The sequence below is a fragment of the Mastomys coucha genome, unplaced genomic scaffold, assembly GCF_008632895.1.
Source record: "Mastomys coucha isolate ucsf_1 unplaced genomic scaffold, UCSF_Mcou_1 pScaffold22, whole genome shotgun sequence".
In the NCBI taxonomy this organism is placed as follows: Eukaryota; Metazoa; Chordata; class Mammalia; order Rodentia; family Muridae; genus Mastomys; species Mastomys coucha.
In genome coordinates this window covers 114,067,314-114,086,456 of record NW_022196905.1, presented here as the reverse complement: position 1 = coordinate 114,086,456, position 19,143 = coordinate 114,067,314, and the positions used below count along the sequence as shown (strand labels likewise).

The window sequence follows — 19,143 nt, the reverse complement described above, 5'->3', positions numbered from 1 at the left end:
CCAGCCCCGCCCTCCCCTCACACCAGGCTCCTCCCCACCACTCCCAGCCCCGCCCTCCCCTCACACCAGGCTCCCCACTGGAGCTTGAACACCCAGAGGGGTGTCCCTTCTCAGAGTCTTGGAGTAGCTGTTCCTTTGTCCTGGAACATGCTGGCAAGCACTGAACTGTCACCTCCTCAGAATGGCCATCCCCCCACCCCTGTCACTCATGGTTACAAGCTCTAGCTCTGGGGGTCTTCTCATGGACATGTCATATTCCAAACTCAGGACCTTGGCCCATACTGTCCCCACTGCCCAGTGTCCTCCAGCCAGAAGTTCTCAGCCTGTGTCCAACACATCGTCCCTGGCATTGCCCCAGGGGGTCCTTACAGTGACTCATGATTATCTGACTCCCCCATCTAACAGACTTGGAAACTGAGGCCCATCAACATGGCTTTGCAAGCAAATGGCAAACCTGAGATTGGAAATCAAGTCCAACTCTAGAATCAGAGGTCCCTAGTGTCCCACCGCCTGTGAGGGCCTCTGAGGCTCCTATGGTCTCCATGGATCCCCTGGGAGTTTCACAGATAACTCTGCCCTTCTACTTGAAACCTGGACTTTGCGACACCCCAGTTGTGTGACCTTGGGAAGTAAGCTCCCCTTGCTGCTGGGCCTGCACTTGGGATGGTCAGAGGTATGGGGAATCTATTATTCTCATTATTGTCCAGCACAGAACCTGGCCCTCTGACTATAAAGAAGAATGTTCTGGAAAGAAGGAAGGAGGAGCTCACAGGGGTACGGCTTTTATTCACAGCCTAACATTCCCCAATCTCACAGAAGATTCCTGGAAGACCCCCACATGGGCCAACAGCATCTTCCAGCATCCTCCTCCTCCTCTGAACTTTATATACAAAATGCAGAAGTGCCCACAGCATCCTCACGTGTCAGGCCAAGTCACAGGGTGTGGGAGAGGCAGAGGCAGGATTTGAACTCAGTCTCCGAGTTTCCCAGTCCAGCCCAGAACAGCCCAAGTGGCAAGAGCACACAGAGACCTGGAGGTCACACATGTCCCCTAGGCAGGTGGCAGCTAGCACAGAGCAGCCTACGGCGCCTGCCAAGGATAAGGGGTGGCTGGAGGCCCAGGCCACCCCAGCTCACTCACCGGGAGCGGTTCAGGTCCATCTTGCAAGGGTCCAGTTCCATATATTTCTTCTCCTCGAAGATGCGGCTGATCACGGGCCTCAGGACCTCATGCAGGTAGCGCATGCCCACGAGCTGGGGGCAGGGGCCACATGGAGCGGCTAAGGGTGGCAGGGAACACCCTGGGCTGGGGCAGGGGGTGTGCAGGGAGATTTCAGAGCCAGGCCAGCTGTGTCCAAGGGTGCCACCCAAGGCTGAAGCCAGGCACCTGCCACCAGCACCCAGCTCAGCCACCTAGTACCACTTGAGGCCAGCAGGCTTTGAGGGCCCCGGTGAGCAGGAGAGAAAACCGCTTGCACCCAGACACGCCAGGTCTCCCCACTCACCTTCATGAACTGTTCCATCGACTTGGATGCCAAGGAGTTAGACCGGAAGAGGGTGTTGGGGTCATCTGGCAGGGTAGGAAGATGTGCTTCCTGGAGTGGAGGGGACGGGACGCGTCTCCCTGCTCACCCATGGTGGGGATTGACTCTTTCAGCCTCAAGAATCAGGAAGAGGGCTGGAGAGATGGCTCAGCGGGTAAGAGCACTGACTGCTCTTCCAGAGGTCCTGAGTTCAACTCCCAGCAACCACATGGTGGCTCACAACCATCTGTCATGGGATCTGATGCCCTCTTCTGGTGTGTTTGAAGACAGCTACAGTGTACTCACATACATAAAATAAGTAAATAAATCTTAAAAAAAAAACAAAAAAAAAAAACAGGAAGAACCCAAAATGTCAACTGTGTTCACAGTTGGGAAGCCCAGAGTGGTTTGGCAAGCTGCCTGGGATCACACAGCACCTGAAGCTAGACCGGCACTCTCAGCCCTCCAGGGATCACAGCATAACACATAAGAGTTATCAGAGTTATCAAGGGAGCCTATTTCTGCCCTGGAAATCCTCTGCAGACCAATCCTGAGGGAGTGGCATCTGGAACCCTGTGGGAAACTCACTGGTTCGAGCCACCTCACGCCTCGTGAGGTAATCTAGAAAGAGCCCAGCTTGGCCCTGGCCCAGGAAAAGCTTCACCAGCTTGGTGGCAAGGTCCTGACGACAGTCCCCAGAGGCCAGCTCCTCTAGCACAGCGAGGGGGCTGGTGGTGTCCTCCTGAGCAGAGACAGGAGAGCAGACAGCTGACCAGGGGCCCAAAGTACAGCATTCCCCAGGGAGGGGAGCTATGCGCCAGACCCAGCGTCCCAGATCAAGACACCTGTCGCCATACCCACCTCCGCTGGCCCTTGCACGGACTCCAGAAGCAGTTCCATGAGAGGCTGGTAGTACTGGGAAGGCAGGACCCGGTCCTCAGTAAGGCGCACCTTCAGCCGAAGGGCACCCAGGCTGCCCCTAGACAGAGCAGACCGTAAGGAAGGGGATGTGAGTGCAGGCTAGCCCAAAGTGAGAGACATGAGCACAGGAAGGGGCAAGAGACACAAGAGGAAGACCAAGGAGGGCAGAGGGGACCAAAATGGACAGGAAGAGGAATGGGGTAGGGGGAGGCAGTGTGTGGAGGCACCACAGTGGGGGCCATGGCCAGGTGTGCAGACCCACGCAGGACGGGGCAGACCGGCAGGTAAGGCGTGAGCAAGGTAGTAAGATTTGGGTGCTGTGGACATAATTGGGAAGTTGGGTGTGTGGATGGCATGGACGGGCGTAACCAGGGAGAGAATGAAGGGGCCAGGGGCTGTATGGTCAGTGTGCACAGACATTAGTGGCCCAGCTATGCAGGGTGGTAGCAGGGGTCCTGCCTAGCACACCTAAGGCCTAGGTTCGATCCCTGACACTGCATAATAAAGCAAGGGATAAAACAAGCGCAGCCTCTGGGCAGTAAACAGATGAAGTGCTGTAAGGACTGAAGGTGAAGTGACAGAGGGACAGGGCAGGCTCAGCACCTGTGGTAACCTGCTCACAAGCAGAGGAGCCGCTCCCTAGGCACCCACATTTACCCAGAATCCTCAGCTCTAGGAAAGGGAAGGAGCCGGAACCAGCCATTGGGCGGCTTCTGCTGGAGAGTCTGTGGGGTGAACTCCACCTGCAGGGGAGACACAGAGACCTCAGCTGGAGGACCTGTCCTGCCTCACAACTTCAGACAAGCCTGACACCATCTTCCCAGAGCAGAGCTAAGAACCTTGGTACCTTGGTAAGGCCCCTTCATTACTCCAAACTTGAATTTTGTCATGTGCAGAGGGGGCTAATGAGGGTTATGTCAATGCAGATGGCCCGCCCACCCTGTAGCCTTTGGCAGGGCTCTGCATCCTTTGGCTGACCCATGGACAGTGAGACTCCACTACTCAAGCTGGCCACGGTGCAGGAGGCAGCTGAACACCCACCCTCCACCCCCATCTCTCCTGCCTATTGGTTAGACACTGGGTAGTCACATTTCGTTAGTGGGAGGGACACTCACCATGCCCAAGAAGTCATTCTTGCCCACCATGTCCCAATCCCAGAGTTCCACTCGCAGTGGGGACGTGGTCCCCTGCGCGTCCCGTAGCTCCAGCACCTCATCCCAGTGTGGGAAGCGCGTCTTCTTGATGGTCTAAGGGCCGGAAAGGCTGTGAGTGGGAGGGGCGACTGGCTCCACCCACTGAGGGCTGCCCCACTCCTGCGGGGCTCTGTCTGCTTACCGAAGTTTCCAAACTATGGCTGCCCCAAAACACACGGGCAAATGGGTCCGATGTGCCAGAGATGTCCCTGGGGGCCAGGTCCCTGGGGATAGATGAAGGAAAGGGGTGTGTGGACCCAGACTCAAGGCGGGCCCAAGAAAGAGAGTGCAAACTAGATCATTCTAATGGCAGTGTGGTACTGTCTCCAGCGCAACAAGCCTGTCCATCACACTTGGTCTTCACTGGACTCATGCAGACTCAGCAGCTTCCAGACACAGAACCTCTATAGAAACATGAGATTTCCTGCTTTCCAGATGGGGAAACTGAGGTACAAAAGATCAGACTCCAGGCAGTGGTGGCACGCGCCTTTAATCCCAGCACTTGGGAGGCAGAGGCAGGCGGATTTCTGAGTTCGAGGCCAGCCTGGAATGAGTTCCAGGACAGACAGGGCTATACAGAGAAACCCTGTCTCAAAAACCAAACCAACCAACCAAACAGACTCTATTAAAAATCCCAGCACGGGAAGGTACAATGGGAAAGAATGCTTCAGCTTCCCCAGAGGCCCTATACTGGGAGCTACAGGCACAAATTCAAAGCCAGCCCCTGCACTCACTGGCTGGGTGGCATTAGAGAAATCATCTCCTCTGCCTGAAGGTGGTAGCCTTTAATCCTAGATCTCAGAAGGCAAAGATAGGAAGATCTCTGAGTTCGAGGCCAGCCTGGTCTACAGAGTGAGTTCCGGGACAGCCAAGGCTACACAGAGAAACCCTGTCTCAAAAACCAAAAAGGAGGGGAAAAAAAGAAGAGAAAAGAAAGAAAAAAGAAAAAGTCACCTCTACTCCTGGAGCTTAGTCCAGAAAATAAAGACAATAGCAGACCAAGCTCACAGAGCCAAGGTTCCAATGAGGTGACACAGGCAAGTTATTTAGCGGAGTAGTTCACTTATTCATTCAACAAACGCCCATGCCCACACCTTGCCTAGGAACAAAGGGAAAGCCAGAGACATAGACATCCTGCCTGTGGTTGCCATGACAACTCAAAGCCTCACCTGTGACAGCTTTCCCATCCCCCCCACACACTTTTCAAGGCCCCCAAATCCAGGAACACCCCACCACCACCACCACCAGGGGCTGTTTCTTCCTCTAGCTTGCTTCCCAGCCTCACTGGGCATGGAAAGCCTTTGGTTTCCTAGGAACCGACACAGTTGCTAAGCGACAGCAATCAGTCCCTCTGCTGCTTGCCAAGGATCCTATACAGCCTAGTGTCTGGGGAGGGGTCATGGACAGAAAAGCTGAGCTCAGACCCCTGCACTCAATCCACTAACTGGTTCCCACCCTCCATGTATCATTCCTCATCCACGCTTCTCAAGCATCCAGCTGGGGCCAAGACAGGGACAGGAATCCAGAGGTGGCAGAAGAAGCTCAGAGAAGGCAACAAGAGGTCTTACAATCACACAGCAAGTTAGAAATGTGGATTGTCCTTAATGTGTGTGGGCAGAGCCTAACAGTGAAGGTTTGGGGAAGGATCGGAGGGCAGAAAGACAGGTTATCAAGAGGAAGAAGATGTAAGAGAAAACAGAGGGATGTGATTGCAGTGTTGAGGAGGGATCATGGAGGAGCGCAGGAAGGAAGATGAATGTGGCTGGCCCAGTCTCTGGATTTTACTGGCCCTGGGTTTGGTGACTTTTTTCAGGCGTTCTTTCATCACCCTTCCCCTCAGCCCACAAGACCCCAGTGTGGTTAACCCCCCCCCCAGGTTAAGCCAATAAGAATTAACACTCTTACGCCCTTGCCTCTTCCCCCTAGCTCCCCCTCTCTCCCTGTTCCCTTCCCCACTCTTTCCACCTGGTCATGGCCAGCCTCTACATATCTACCCTCTCCTTCTCTCTGCCTCTACTACTCTCCAAAAAAAAAAAGAATTAACGCCTTTAATCTTAGCACTCAGGAGGCAGAGGCAGGCAGATCTCTGTGAGTTTGAGGCCAGCCTGGTCTACATAGTGAGTTCCAGGACAGCCAGGGCTACACAGAGAAACCCTGTCTCAAAAGACAACAACAAAAAATAATTAACCCTAAGATTGTAAAAGTGAGGATCTTAGTCAGTTGGTAGAACACCAGCCATGAGATCTATCTTGTTCCCACTCACGGGAACACTGCCTCTGGGTTCCATCATGCCTGAAACCACGATCTCTGCAGTGAACCAATAGCCATCTGCTACTTACTACTGTGTGTGTGTGTGTGTGTGTGTCTGTATGTGTGTGTACATGTATGTGTGTGGGTATATGTGCATGTGTATATGTGTATCTCTGTATGTATGGTATGTCTGTGTGTCTGTGTATCTCTGTATGTATAGTGTGTGTGTGTGTGTGTCTGTATGTGTGTGTGTATGTATGTGTGTGGGTATATGTGCATGTGTATATTGTGTATCTCTGCATGTATAGTGTGTGTGTGTGTGTGTGTGTGTATCTGCCTGCCTGCCTGCCTGTCTGTCTGTCTGTGCATGCATGCACATGTCTGGAGGTCAGGGGAGAACTTGTTGGTTCTCTCCTTCCGCTGTGCATTGCTAGGATCAAACTCAGGTCATCAGGCTTGAGTGGCAAGTGACTTACCTTCAGAACCATCTCTCCAGCCCCAGCCTGTTAAACTGTAACTCTCTCCTGCCCCCACACTCATCCGTCTGCCCATCTCCAGTATCTATCCAGCTAATTGTCCTTGGTCCACGACCACCTGAGGTAAGAGTTTGCTTTTGCCAGGCATGGTGAAGGCCCGGGCTTTTAATCTCAGTACTTGGGAAGCAGAGGCAAGAGGATCTCTGTGAGTTCAAGGCCAGCCTGCTCTACAACGTGAATGTCAGAGTAGCCTAGGCTACATAAAGAGACCCTACTTCAATAAAACAAAGATGCTGTCTTTTTCCCTGAAAGCTGACATTTGTGAGTCTGTTGTTTAAGAACATGGTGGGCAAGGGCAGGAGGGGAATCATAGCTGTGGACCAAGAAGGACAAGAGGGTCCCCACAGCTACCAGTACTCCTGCTCATTTTTGGTTTGGGGTTTTTGTTTGTAGAAACAAGGTCACTTATAGCCCAGGCTAGCCTAAAACCCCCTACCTTGCCAAGGATGACCTTTAATTCCTGATCCTCCTGCCTCCACCTCCTGAGTGGTGGAATCAGAAATGAGTACCACTGGGCACGGTTTATGTGGTGCTGGAGATAGAACCCAGGGCCTCGTGCATGCTAGGTGAGCACTCCACCTACAGAGCAACACCCCCCAGCTTCCTTGCTCATTTTCAGAGCCCCTTCCTACACACACACACACACACACACACACACACACATAGACACACATATTTCCCCCCAGTCGAGCACACCTGGCTTGTCTCACGTGGCAGCGGAGGCAGCGGCCCCGAGCATCCTCCAGCAGCTTCACAGTCAGGCAGACCTCACCCTGCACTTCAGCGTCTGGATCCACTCGGCTCAGATTGATCCAGCTGTCGATCCCTGGAGGACACACACTGTGTTTAGAAAGCACCTGATGCCCATTAGGGTGTGTCAGAACTGCCACTGATTATGACTGTGCATGATGTGGGCTATGTCAGAGGAGGAAACTGAGGCACAGAGAATAGGTCTCTGCCATTGACCCCACAGCTAGAAAAGAACAGAGATCAAGTCTGAACATGGGCAGTGTAGCTCTGGGGCTGATTCTGAACCTCAGGTCACTTTGGAACATGAAGGACACACACACAAACAGAAGCATAGCACAGACACACACACACTCACACACAGACACTCACACACTCACACACAGACACTCACAGAGACATACACACACAAACAGAAGCATAGCACACACACACACGTACACACAGAAACACACACTCACACACAGACACTCACAGAGACACACACAAACAGAAGCATAGCACAGACACACACACACTCACACACAGAAACACACACTCACACACAAACAGAAGCATAGCACAGACACACACACACACACAGAAACACACACTCACACACAGACACTCACAGAGACACACACACACAGAAACACACTCACACACAGACACTCACAGAGACACACACACAGAAACACACACACACACTCACACACAGACACTCACACACAGAGACACACACACAGAAACACACACTCACACACACAGACACTCACAGAGACACACACACAGAAACACACTCACACACTCACACACAGACACTCACAGAGACACACACACAAAAACACACACACTCACACACAGACACACACAGAGACACACACAGAGAAACACACACTCACACACACAGACACTCACAGAGACACACACACACAGAAACACACACACAGACACTCACAGAGACACACACACAGAAACACACACTCACACACACAGACATACACAAACACATACATACTTACACACAGACACTCATGCACACTCACATACATATACATACACACACAGATACACACAGACACAGAGACACACATTCACACACACATAGAGACATGCAGAAACATATTCACACACACACATACACACATCATCATACTTTGAAACAATTATTGACTAATGACTCCCACTATAGTTAAGGGAAGTCAGCTTCCAACCCAATCCCTCTTTGGCAAATATCTTTCCTCCATTTGTTTCTCTTTTGTTTTGTTTCTCTCCAGCTCAGGCCAGCCCAGAACTCCTGCACCTCCCACTCCTGAGCGCAGGGGGCATAACCACAGCCAACATGGCTGGCTTGATACTTTAATCTCTGTTGCCCTTTTAGCTCTTTAAACATCTGGCTTCTTCAAGCACCTGTAGTTGTAGCTATCGTCATCAACTGACAGACTCTAGCATCGCCTGAAGAGAGGCCTCCAGGCACGCCTGGGAGGGATTAGCTAGATCAAGGTTAGCCACTGAGGACACGCATGGGAGATTCTCTCGATTACATAACTGTGGTGGGGAGATCCATGACAGCAAGAGTGGAACCATTCCCTAGCCTAGAATCCTGGACCCGCCAAGAAGGAACCGAGCTGAGCCCCAGCTGTCAATTCAATCCTCTCTGCTCTCTGACTATGGGTGGGATGTGACCAGTATCTTCTGCCCCTGAACCATGAATAGAATAAACCCTCTCTCCCTTAAGCAGCTTCTGTCAGAGTCACAGAGGAAGAAACTAAGACAGGGACACCCTGAAGCCAGGGTCACAATGACATGTTAAAGCAGCAGTTCTCAACCTGGGGGTTGGATGGCCCTTTCACAGGGGATGTGTATCAAGACATTACGATTCATAACAATAGCAGAATGACAGTTACAAAGTAGCGATGAAAATGTTATGGTTGGTGGTCACCGCCACATGACTGTATTAAAGGGTCCCAGCCTTAGGAAGATTGGGAAGCACTGCTCTAAGTTCTTGCTGGGTTCAGATCCCTTTACAGCTGCTGCAGACTCTCACTGTGTTGGGTGGTCTCTGTGAATTCCCTCTGTGTAGACCTCAGGGAGTGCACCCCCGGGGATGGGAGGGTTCCTGGGTCAGTATCTTCTCCCTTGACCCTGGTTCCCTTCCCAGATGCTTTCATCAGGGAAAGCCATGCTCCCTGGCTGGCTTGCTGCTCGGCCCTTCCCTTTTAGCACCTGAGTGGGGTAGATATGATATAGAAATAAGGGATTTTCTTTCTCAGGATCATCCTGTGTTGGGGAAGGGAGACATTTCTGGGGATCGTGAGCCCCTTCCATGTTGCTAGATAAAAAAGAGCCTCCTCCTCCTCTCCCCACTGGCCCCAGGAATCTACTGTTTTTCTGTCACAGACACCTCACTGATTGATCCTTTGTGTCTAGCCTTGTCCTGATTAGACCGGATCCCTACAAAGCTGCCAGCTTCTGACACTAGACCTCCAATCTCTTCACTGTCTTGATAAAAAAAATAAATAAATAAAAAAAACAAAAAAAAACCAAAAACAAACAAACAAAAAAAAAAACCAAAAAACAAAAAACAAAAAGAACCATCAGTGGAGGCCAGCCGTTGTGACCCACATCTTTAATCCCAGGACTGGGGAGGCAGAGGCAGGCTTATGACTTCAAAGCCAGCCTGGTCTGGGAAGCAAAGCCCTGGTTGTAGCATTCACTTTTAACTCCTGAGCCACCTCTCCAGTCCCCGTGGCTCTAATATAATAGCTAGCAAACATGCAGAAGGGGTAGCTCAGTATAGAGCCATTGGTTTGTTTCCAGCACTAAAAAAAAATGATGATGATGATGATGATGATGATGATGATGATGATGATGATGATGATGATGTATAAGTGAGGTCTCACTATGTGGCTACCCTCCCGAATGCTATGATGACAGGCATGTGCCCCAAGCCCAGCTTGGGAAGCCACTCTTAGCAGCATATACCCTCCTTGCTGGTAGTCTCAGCAGTAAAGTGTGTATGTAGCATCCCTCTGCCCCACCAAAATGAGGACAATGTCATCCTGCTCAGCACCCACAGGCGCCCTTTCCTGAGGCATCCTCATTTCCTTTAGCTCTTGAAAACTCATGGGGTCTGAGGTGTGTTAAAAAAGAATACATATGCTGGGCAGTGGTGGCGCACGCCTTTAATCCCAGCACTTGGGAGGCAGAGGCAGGTGGATTTCTGAGTTCGAGGCCAGCCTGGTCTACAGAGTGAATTACAGGACAGCCAGGGCTACACAGAGAAACCCTGTCTCAAAAAAATGAAAACAAAAAGCAACGAAAAAAAGAATACATACAAGAATGTATGTTCCATGCAATGGGTAAGCTTCAATAACTTCCAGGAATTATTCTGACTGATGGGACCTGAATGTGTGACATTGTTAGTTAAGTACCGGCTGCTCACTGCAACTGCTTGAGCAAAGAACGCATTGCCGACACCCCAGATGCTTCACTGGGGAGACAGCCATGATGGGACACTGCAGCAGAATTCAATGATCTCAGAACTCACAAATCGTTCAAGCACAGTTACGTAAAGACCTAACAAGTTCACCGGTAGTTGCTAGGCACAGAGGCGAACGCCTTTCATCTCAACGTGGAGAGGCTGAGACAGGACTGGATGCATTACTGCCAGCCTGGGGTACCCTGTCTCAAAAGCACATGGTAATGGGGCTATAGAGTCAGCTCCCACCAGCTGTCTTCCAGAAGCTCTGGGTTCTGTTCCTAACACCCATACACACAGCCATCTGTAACTCCAGCTCCAGGGGCTCTATCGCCCTCTTCTGACCTCTGCAGGCACTGCATGCATGGTGCTCATAGACGAGCCCACAAAACACTCATACATAAAATAAAAATAAATGAAATTTTAAAAATACATGATGAGGTAAGAAAGGCAACTAAGGAAAACTAAGTGTAACAGAGTACAGCGTGGGTTGAGAAAACCTATGCTCACCCACACTCACACAGACACACACACACACTCATGCACACACACACAAACACACACATACATACACACACATAGACACACAGAGTATAACAAGATACCATGTGGGCTAAGACAAACCTATGCTCACCCACACTCACACAGACACACACACACACACTCATGCACACACACACAAACACACTCACACATACATACACACACATAGACACACAGAGTATAACAAGATACCATGTGGGCTGAGACAAACCTATGCTCACCCACACTCACACAAGCATGTACACTTGTGCACACACACACACAGAGTATAACATGATGAATTCAAACCCTGGATACAAACAACCTTGGTCCCAAGTAGTCTTGGTTGTCACGAAACCTTAGTGACCATGAGCAAGTCACTGAACCCTGTAGGCCACTGTCATGGGAAAAACATGAGTGACTAAAGGTCCCTACCTCCGAGGAGGGGTCAGCATGCATTCATAGTGCATCAGGTACCGTGTGGGTTGAGAAAACCTATGCTCACCCACACTCACACAGACACACATACACACACATGCACACACACATAGACACACACACTCATGCACACACACATACACTCACACATACGTACACACACATAGACACAGAGTATAACAAGATACCATGCTACCTCTGAGGAGGGGTCAGCATGCACTCATAGCTCACCCACACTCACACAGACACACACACACACTCACACATACGTACACACACATAGACACACAGAATATAACAAGATACCATGCTACCTCCGAGGAGGGGTCAGCATGCACTCATCGTGCATCAGGGTGGGATATGCTGCTATTGGTTTTTGTTTTTTTTTTTTTAAAGCACTCCCGGGCTGAGGTACGGCTTAGAGGCAAAGCACTTGCTAGGCTCGGGGTTCATCCCCAACATGCAAATATAATGTCTGGAAGAAACATGAGGAGGCTGGCCTCAGCCAGGAACAAAGCTCTACACTAGAAAACCAGCAGGAGGGAAACTGATGCAAGGGATCACAACTTGAAGGCTATCCAGGGCTGGATAGAAAAGACCAAAAAAAGACCAAACTGAAGTTGCTGGCTGCACAGGATGATGAGCAGAGTCCTAGATAGGAAGAGATGCCATGCTTCTGCTGTGTGAACCCCAGCTCTATGAAGACGAATTAGCTGCTCAATAAACGAACTGAATCACATATTAAAGACATAAGGTACCCCACCACCCCCGCCCCTACTCCCTCTGTCGTTGCAAGGCCCCTGTGGGTCAGCCCATTCTCCCTCTTCTGCGGGTCACGCCCAGCTCACCTCGAGGGTCAGCTGTGATAGCTTCCTTGCTCAAGAAGATCTTCCCAATGATGTCATCATGTCTGTGGGAAGGCAGGAAGAGAAGGTCAGGCCAGGACCCACATCATCCCCTGGAGCCCTGGGCACAGATTGAGGTGTTAGAGGCAGCCCGCTTTCTCTTGGCATCCAGGCTTGGGACCCACAGGCACACCCCACCCACCCACCACACACCCAACAGTGTCCTCATCCAGCACGTAGAAGGCCAGGTGGTGGAAGTCCAGCGGAAGGTGAATGGTGTACTCCTCCCCCCAAAAGGGGCTCAGACTCCTCCAGATGGTAGCTGTCCTGCAAGAGAGGGGCTAGGCTAGGGCCTCATATGGTGGGTGGTGTGGGGAATTCCCCACAAATACAGCTATGGACACACACAGGAGGACAGACAGGGTCACACACATACTCCTAGAGTCTACAAGTGTCCCCATCGCAGGAATAGAGCAAATGCACTCAGACCCCCTAAGCCTAGACAGAGAAGCACACCCAGACCCAACATGCACACACCAGAGATTCAGAGACTCAAAATGTGCATGTACTAATGCATGCAGGCACAGATGTGTGCACACACACACACACGTGTCCCCAACTAAAGAGTTTCACAAGTCGACCAAAATAGACACAGAGCCACGGATCCATACCCATGACCAGAAAAACACACCCAGACATGCCGAGGAAGCCAGAGACACAGGGAATCACACACACATACACAGAAACACACGTGCATCCTCAGAAGCATCTAGAAACTGTTTGTAAATATAGATACAGTGTCCCGGATCGACACAAGTCTGGAACAAGTCACCAATACTTAGTGGACCACTCAATCATGCCCTTCCCTGTCTGCCACCCAGACTGCAGACATCATCTGTGATTGGGGAGAGCTCAGTGATGCCTGGGTGGGGCTGAGGTTGAGACTAGGAGAGTGCTTCTCACTCAAATCGGTCAGGCAAAAGAAAACTGGGCCAGGAAGACAAGCATCCCAGATGGTTGGAACAGCATGTGTAAAGGCCCTGAGGCAGGCATGTGTGAGCACAGCCAGGTCACTGTAGAACTGGCAATGGTCACAAAGAGCACACAGGGCTCCTTTGTACCCAGAAAGTCAGGGGGGTGCTAGGGCCAAGTCAAAGCCACACAGGCACACATAATATATATTCAACAACTAAGCCTAACACCCTGACGGGGCTCCCATCACGGCCGCTCCACGGAACAAAGACTCTGCTTTGCCCAGGGGCACCCCAGCCAAGCCCGAGTGTGCAAAGCTTGCTTTCTCCTGTTGGTTTCTTGAAGCCCAGAGAAGGGAGAACGTCTGTCTGAAGGCACAAAGAAAGCCAGTCGGAGGCTGGGGGTGGGGGGTAGTATCTTATAATAGGGCAGACACAGAGGGAGCCATGGGAGGGGTCAGCCTTCCCTGGGGGATCCCCACCCCCTGCTCCCAGCCCATCTGGACCAGAACTAGTGCCAGGAGCATTCTGGATCCTGCCGTCACCATGGAAACCAAGGCTTCAGCCACCCGCCCACCCACCCCCTCAGGTCTGTGGGGGGCTGAGAACTGTCCCTTCACCTGCGGGGGCAGAAGCCCAGCTTAGCCGATGTCCCATCCAGACTGAGTGCCCACAGACATCCACACGCCCTCCCTTGCATTCGCACCTGCTCCTGTGTGCCCACTGAGGCACATGCATACATCCCCCACACTGGTGCCTACAGGAGTGCTAGTGGGCCTGCACACCCACTGGGCACTCACACATGGTCAGAAGTGTTCACACTAGCTCCATACCACACCAGATGGGCAGGCTGGTATGCGCTCGAGCGTGTGCGCACGCGCGCACACACACACACACACACACACACACACATTCCCACTTGAACATTAGTGCGAATGCAACACACCCAGGCACCCAGGCACCCAGGCACCCGCAGCACCCGGAGACCCGGCGCCAGCCAAGCATGAGACGTGCCCCCTCAGAGGCCTCTGGGGAGGGACAGCCTGGTGGTGGCTGAGTCAGCTCCAGGGAGCTACAGTGACATCATGGGTCCCCAGACAGGGGATGCTGGCCAGTTAGTGTTGGGCCCCAGTAGCGTACCCAAGAGGCCAGGGCACAAGCAGTTCCCTTGAAGCCTGAAGGACACACCCCCTCAGGAGGAGCTGCATTCTCTGCTCCCTGGGAAGCACTGGCCCTCCTTCCTGGGTCCCTTCCTCTCCCCACTCCTTGCTGACTACTGACTACGTACCTGGCCACCACCTCATCATCCACTTTCACCAGACAATAGGGGTCACTGCTCCCAGACCTGTGGAAGGAGGAGAAGATCAAGAAGGCTGTTGGAAGGGCAGTCATAGTGGGAGCACCAATCCCTATCTTAGGCCGGGTGAAGAGAGGGAATGGGGACCTACCCTGGGTCACACAGCCAGTCTTACAAAGAGGCAAGACCTTGGGAAACATCAGCAGGTTATGTCACCAGGGCCCAGGCCACTCACCCACCGCCCACAGGCAGTCTAAGCCTGGTCCTTCTGGTTCTGGGACTGCTTTGTCACTAAGGGACTCCAACCACCCCAGAGTGGGCTGGAGGTGAGAGGTGTGAAAGAGAGATCATAAGTTATCTTGAGCTTCCCGCCACAGACAAGACCCTAATGTCAACTTCTGAGCTAAAGGCTTCACTCCTCAGTCTGCCCCTTCCTTCCACCCCATCCTCAGTAGGAAAGACCTGCGGGCACACACCTGGGACGAGGACCTCAAAACCGAACCCACAGAGGTAGCTGTAGGGCTGGAGTCTGATTCAGGGGCAGAGTGCTTGCCTAGCATGCTCAAACCCTGGGTCCCATCCCCAGTAGGAAAACCAAAACAAAACCAAATTCCAAAAGACATGTGCTATTTTCCTGGCAAGGCCAGCCCACCGACCTCTCCTTTATAATAGTAGTCACCAGCAAACCCTAGGCTACCTCTCCTTTATAACAGAAGTCACCAACTAACTCCAGGCTGCCTACCTGAGTCTCCATTGCCTCACTCTCTTGGAGAGGCTGGCTCTCAGGCACCACTGTCTACAGCGACCCTCCAAGCTATTTGAGATGAGCCACGCCCACAGTCCCAGCTCCTGGGAGGCTGAATCACAAGGTTTACCTGAGTCCAGGAGTTCAAGACCAGCTTGGACAACATCGTGAGAGCAAGCCTCATATAAAAAAAATAAATACTGCCCTCCCCCAACCCCAGAACCTAAACCATCTTGCGTGCAGTTTATCTATGTGGTTTGTCTGTCTCTACCGTCCTACAATCCCTGGACTGTGATTTCCTGGGTGCCAGCTGTACCTGCTTTTCCGTGGGTCTGGGGGTAGTCCTGCAGGGAAGGTTCAGGGTGAATGGATGCGGTGCCGACAGGATTTCAGCCAAGGTCTTCTAACCACATCCCCTTTGTTCCTTCACCTGCCTTCTCTCTGCCACCCACATACCCAACCACAGGGAACAGGGGCCTTGCCTGCAACTTGGGCTTTGGCTAGCTGGCTGGGTCTTTCCTTGTCCCTCAGTTTCCCTCCAAAGATTCTCTACCTCACCCTTCAGCCTCCCCAGCACAGACACTGCCCAGACCAACTGGGACCACCTGGCACAGAGGCTTGGAGATACAGCCTCTCCCAGGCAACCTAGCTGACCCAGGTCCCTCGAGGGAGTAAGGTTCAAAATATCAGCTCCTGGGCCATGACGCATACAGTCTTATCAGGCCCCTATCAGGTAGGAGCCAGGGCAGTAGGCAGAGCTGGCCTCTCCCAAACCCTTAGCCTTTCCCAGACTCCTGGCCTCTCCCATGGCCCCTGCCTGAGTTAAGCATGGGAAATGTAACCCTCAGCCATCACTTGCCTGCTCGGTACTGTTTATATAATAAAGCCATTGGTGTTTATATCCCAGCTGTGTGATCTTACGACCATGAGTGCCTCTCTGGTCCTCAGTCCCTCCATGTGGATAACAGAAACCAGTTGGCCATACAAAGTGCTAATTTGATACCTGCCCATGGTAAACCCTCGTTAATGGCTGACAAAGTTGGCCACCCACTTAAACCTAGACTGTCGAGGCTCTCCGCCTTACGAGAGGAAATTAGAAGGCATCAGAACTAAGGACTCACTTGCAGGCAAGGGAGCCCCCACTTGCTCTAAGAAGGTCCCTTTGAGAAAAGGGAGCTGACCATGAGAGAACTGAGGCTGCGTGCAGGTCACAGTGACAGCGCTTCAGCCATGCTCTGGACCACAGTCCACCCCAGAGCTTACTTTAGCCAGAGAACTGGAGGGACAGGGGTGAGCCAAGATACGAGAAAGACCTAAGCCTCTTCCCAAAGAAGCAGGGAGCCTTTGAGCCTGTGTCCTAGCCTGGTGGCTACATCTGTCACCAGCTCATAATACTCTCCTGAGACTGGCGGACCAGGTGAAGTTCAGTGAGGCAAGAGTCCTGTCTCCAGGTAGGTCCCTTCCACCAGCCACCAACTGCCAAGTCTCCACTCCTGCCCCGCCATTCTGTAGTCTCTAATGCTCACCTTGATGAGGGTGGCTCAAAGCTTTTCCTTCAGGTGTGTATGTATTCGTGGCAGCTAATCAGGAAGGTGGGGTACTAAAACTACTCTAGATAGCTTTCCTCTTGGCACAGCTGCAGTGTTGGGAGTCAAGGAGGCTCCCCCAGAAGCAAAAACGGATGCAGAATCTGCACCTAGAGTAGCTGGGACTTTTACCCAAGCAAAGAGGGTCTCCAGGTCCCATGCCTGCTCACCTTTCCAACAGCTGACCCCCTAGCCAGTCCTCCACCCTCCCAGCTGGACACAGGATCTAACAGCAGTTCTTTCTAGCTCTACACTAGCCAGATGGGACCCCAAAGGCCAGCAAGAGGCAGGTTCAAGGTCACTCAACACAAATGCTCCCAAGGATTCTGACACCTGTCTCAGGTGCTGACACCTCCAGAGCCCCTGCTTTGGACCAAGCAGGAGGGGGAACCCGCTCCCTCCGCCCGCCCCCAGCCCCATTCTGCTGAGTCAGCACTTGCTGACTCCACCCCAGAGAACCAGAGCCAAGGACGGGGGCAGAGGAGCCCAGCGCCCCCAACCTCATCACATGTGGCACTTGGAAGTGTCTCTTAGATCACTTGGGCATATGAGACAGTCCACCCTAGGTTTGCAGGTACAAAACTAGGGTTCCTGGTTAGAGGTCTACCTAGTGAAGCGCTGCAAACCCAAATACCCTTAAGGTATGAAAAATCTTGGGGTCCATCTGGACCACAGTCCTAGGGGCTCTACCCATGGTCTCTGGATAGCCCCCTCTGTCGTTCGGAGAAGTCCCACCTCCAACACCTGCTGGAGCTAAGGAAGGGATCGCTCAACCCCCTCCTAAGCTGTAAGGGTACCCAGTCCAGAGATTCCTTAACCTGTCCTGGAAGACCCACTTGGGGACATCCTGAAACAAACACACCCTCCTTTCCGGGGGTGGAGGCAGCAGGGTGCAGCACCTGCTAAGCCTGGGCGCCCCCTCCCACAGAACAGAGAGGGCGGATCCCCAACAGTGGGTTCTAGACAGGGCACCCTACAACCCTTTTACGCACCCCAGTGGGCACCCGGGGACTTACACGTCCTTGGCGGGCAGCGCCCGTCCCTCCACCACGCGGATACTCAGCGAGCCGCTCTTGGCCATGGCGCACAGTCCCAAACTTTCCAAGCAAGGAGTCTGTCGAGGTTCTAAGGCTGGACCAGGAGGTGACCCTACATGTCATCCACCGAGGGTCGAGCACGCTGTCCGCGGGTTCCCACGAGTCCGGGTCTGAAGTGCGAGTGGGATGGATGCAGGGCTAGGAGGGAGAAGTACTGGGTCCCGGAAGGGGACATGCGTCCAGAGCTACAGGTAGCTGTGCGCTGTGATCTGGGCAGGCTGAGCCTGGCGTCTGCAGCCAGGGAGGTCCCTCCTTATCCCTCCCCCAGCAGCTGCCCCGCCCGCCCTGAGCCCCCACGCGAGCGCCCCCTGCTGGCACCCCAAACCACTGCACTCAGCCGGGGACCCCCAGGTGCTATGGGTCGGGGGTGAGAGTGGGGGGTGGGAAGGCGCGAGCAGTCAAGCAGAGCGGCAGGCTGTTACCGAGCTTGTATTGGGCCCTCCAAGAACCCGGGTGTGTCCTGCCGGCCCTCAACCCAGCACCACCACACCTCTCCCACCTCCGCCACCAGCCGCCCAACACCAGCCTCGGGGTCCCAGAACAGTACTCTCTCTGGGCGGCAGGCGGCGCACGCTCCCTGGGGGTCTGATGCGAGTGGAGGGAGGGACCTCGAACATCCCTTTGCATCGTCTCTTCGTCTCCAATTAAACCCGGAGTGTGCCAGCGGAGGCTCCCACGTCACCGGCTGCCACTGCGGGGGAGGAAGCCGGGGCCGCAGGGGGAGGGGAGGCGCGGAGATAACACCGCCCGGGCGACAAGATAAGAGCCATCTGCAATCCTCGAACACTTAACCGAGTGCCAGGCACAGCTTGAGCCTTTCGTGGGGATTATCTTAGTTTCGAGCCCTCAGCAACTCTGTATGTCATGCGTGCCCTCCATCTACGTATTTAAAAACAAAACAAAACGAAAGATCAAATGAACACACACACACACACTCACTCACACACACTGGGGTTCTGAGAGGTGGGGATCACTTGCTAGAAGTCTCCTTCCTGGATTTGAGTTCTGACTC

At 52.9% G+C, this 19,143-nt stretch overlaps 1 protein-coding gene across 6 annotated transcripts in view; it reads right to left on the bottom strand.

Moving 5' to 3' along the window:
• The window catches only part of Rasal1 (RAS protein activator like 1), a 33,189-nt gene extending 14,412 nt beyond the window's left edge, over positions 1-18,777 (bottom strand). For 3 of the 6 annotated variants that reach the window (XM_031337680.1, XM_031337684.1, XM_031337682.1), the window contains exons 1-12: positions 18,051-18,629; positions 14,695-14,751; positions 12,649-12,762; positions 12,439-12,500; positions 7,120-7,249; positions 3,780-3,861; positions 3,560-3,691; positions 3,102-3,187; positions 2,385-2,502; positions 2,112-2,265; positions 1,506-1,570; positions 1,142-1,254 (exon numbers count right to left, since the gene is read on the bottom strand). In XM_031337680.1, the coding sequence (XP_031193540.1) occupies positions 1,142-1,254; positions 1,506-1,570; positions 2,112-2,265; positions 2,385-2,502; positions 3,102-3,187; positions 3,560-3,691; positions 3,780-3,861; positions 7,120-7,249; positions 12,439-12,500; positions 12,649-12,762; positions 14,695-14,751; positions 18,051-18,115 (1,178 nt within the window). In that variant the 5' untranslated portion in view covers positions 18,116-18,629. Of the gene's footprint in view, positions 1-1,141; positions 1,255-1,505; positions 1,571-2,111; positions 2,266-2,384; positions 2,503-3,101; positions 3,188-3,559; positions 3,692-3,779; positions 3,862-7,119; positions 7,250-12,438; positions 12,501-12,648; positions 12,763-14,694; positions 14,752-18,050; positions 18,630-18,678 lie in introns of those variants that run through there. The other 3 variants (XM_031337679.1, XM_031337681.1, XM_031337685.1) reach the window with 3 other exon arrangements.
• Positions 18,778-19,143: the final 366 nt, after the last annotated feature.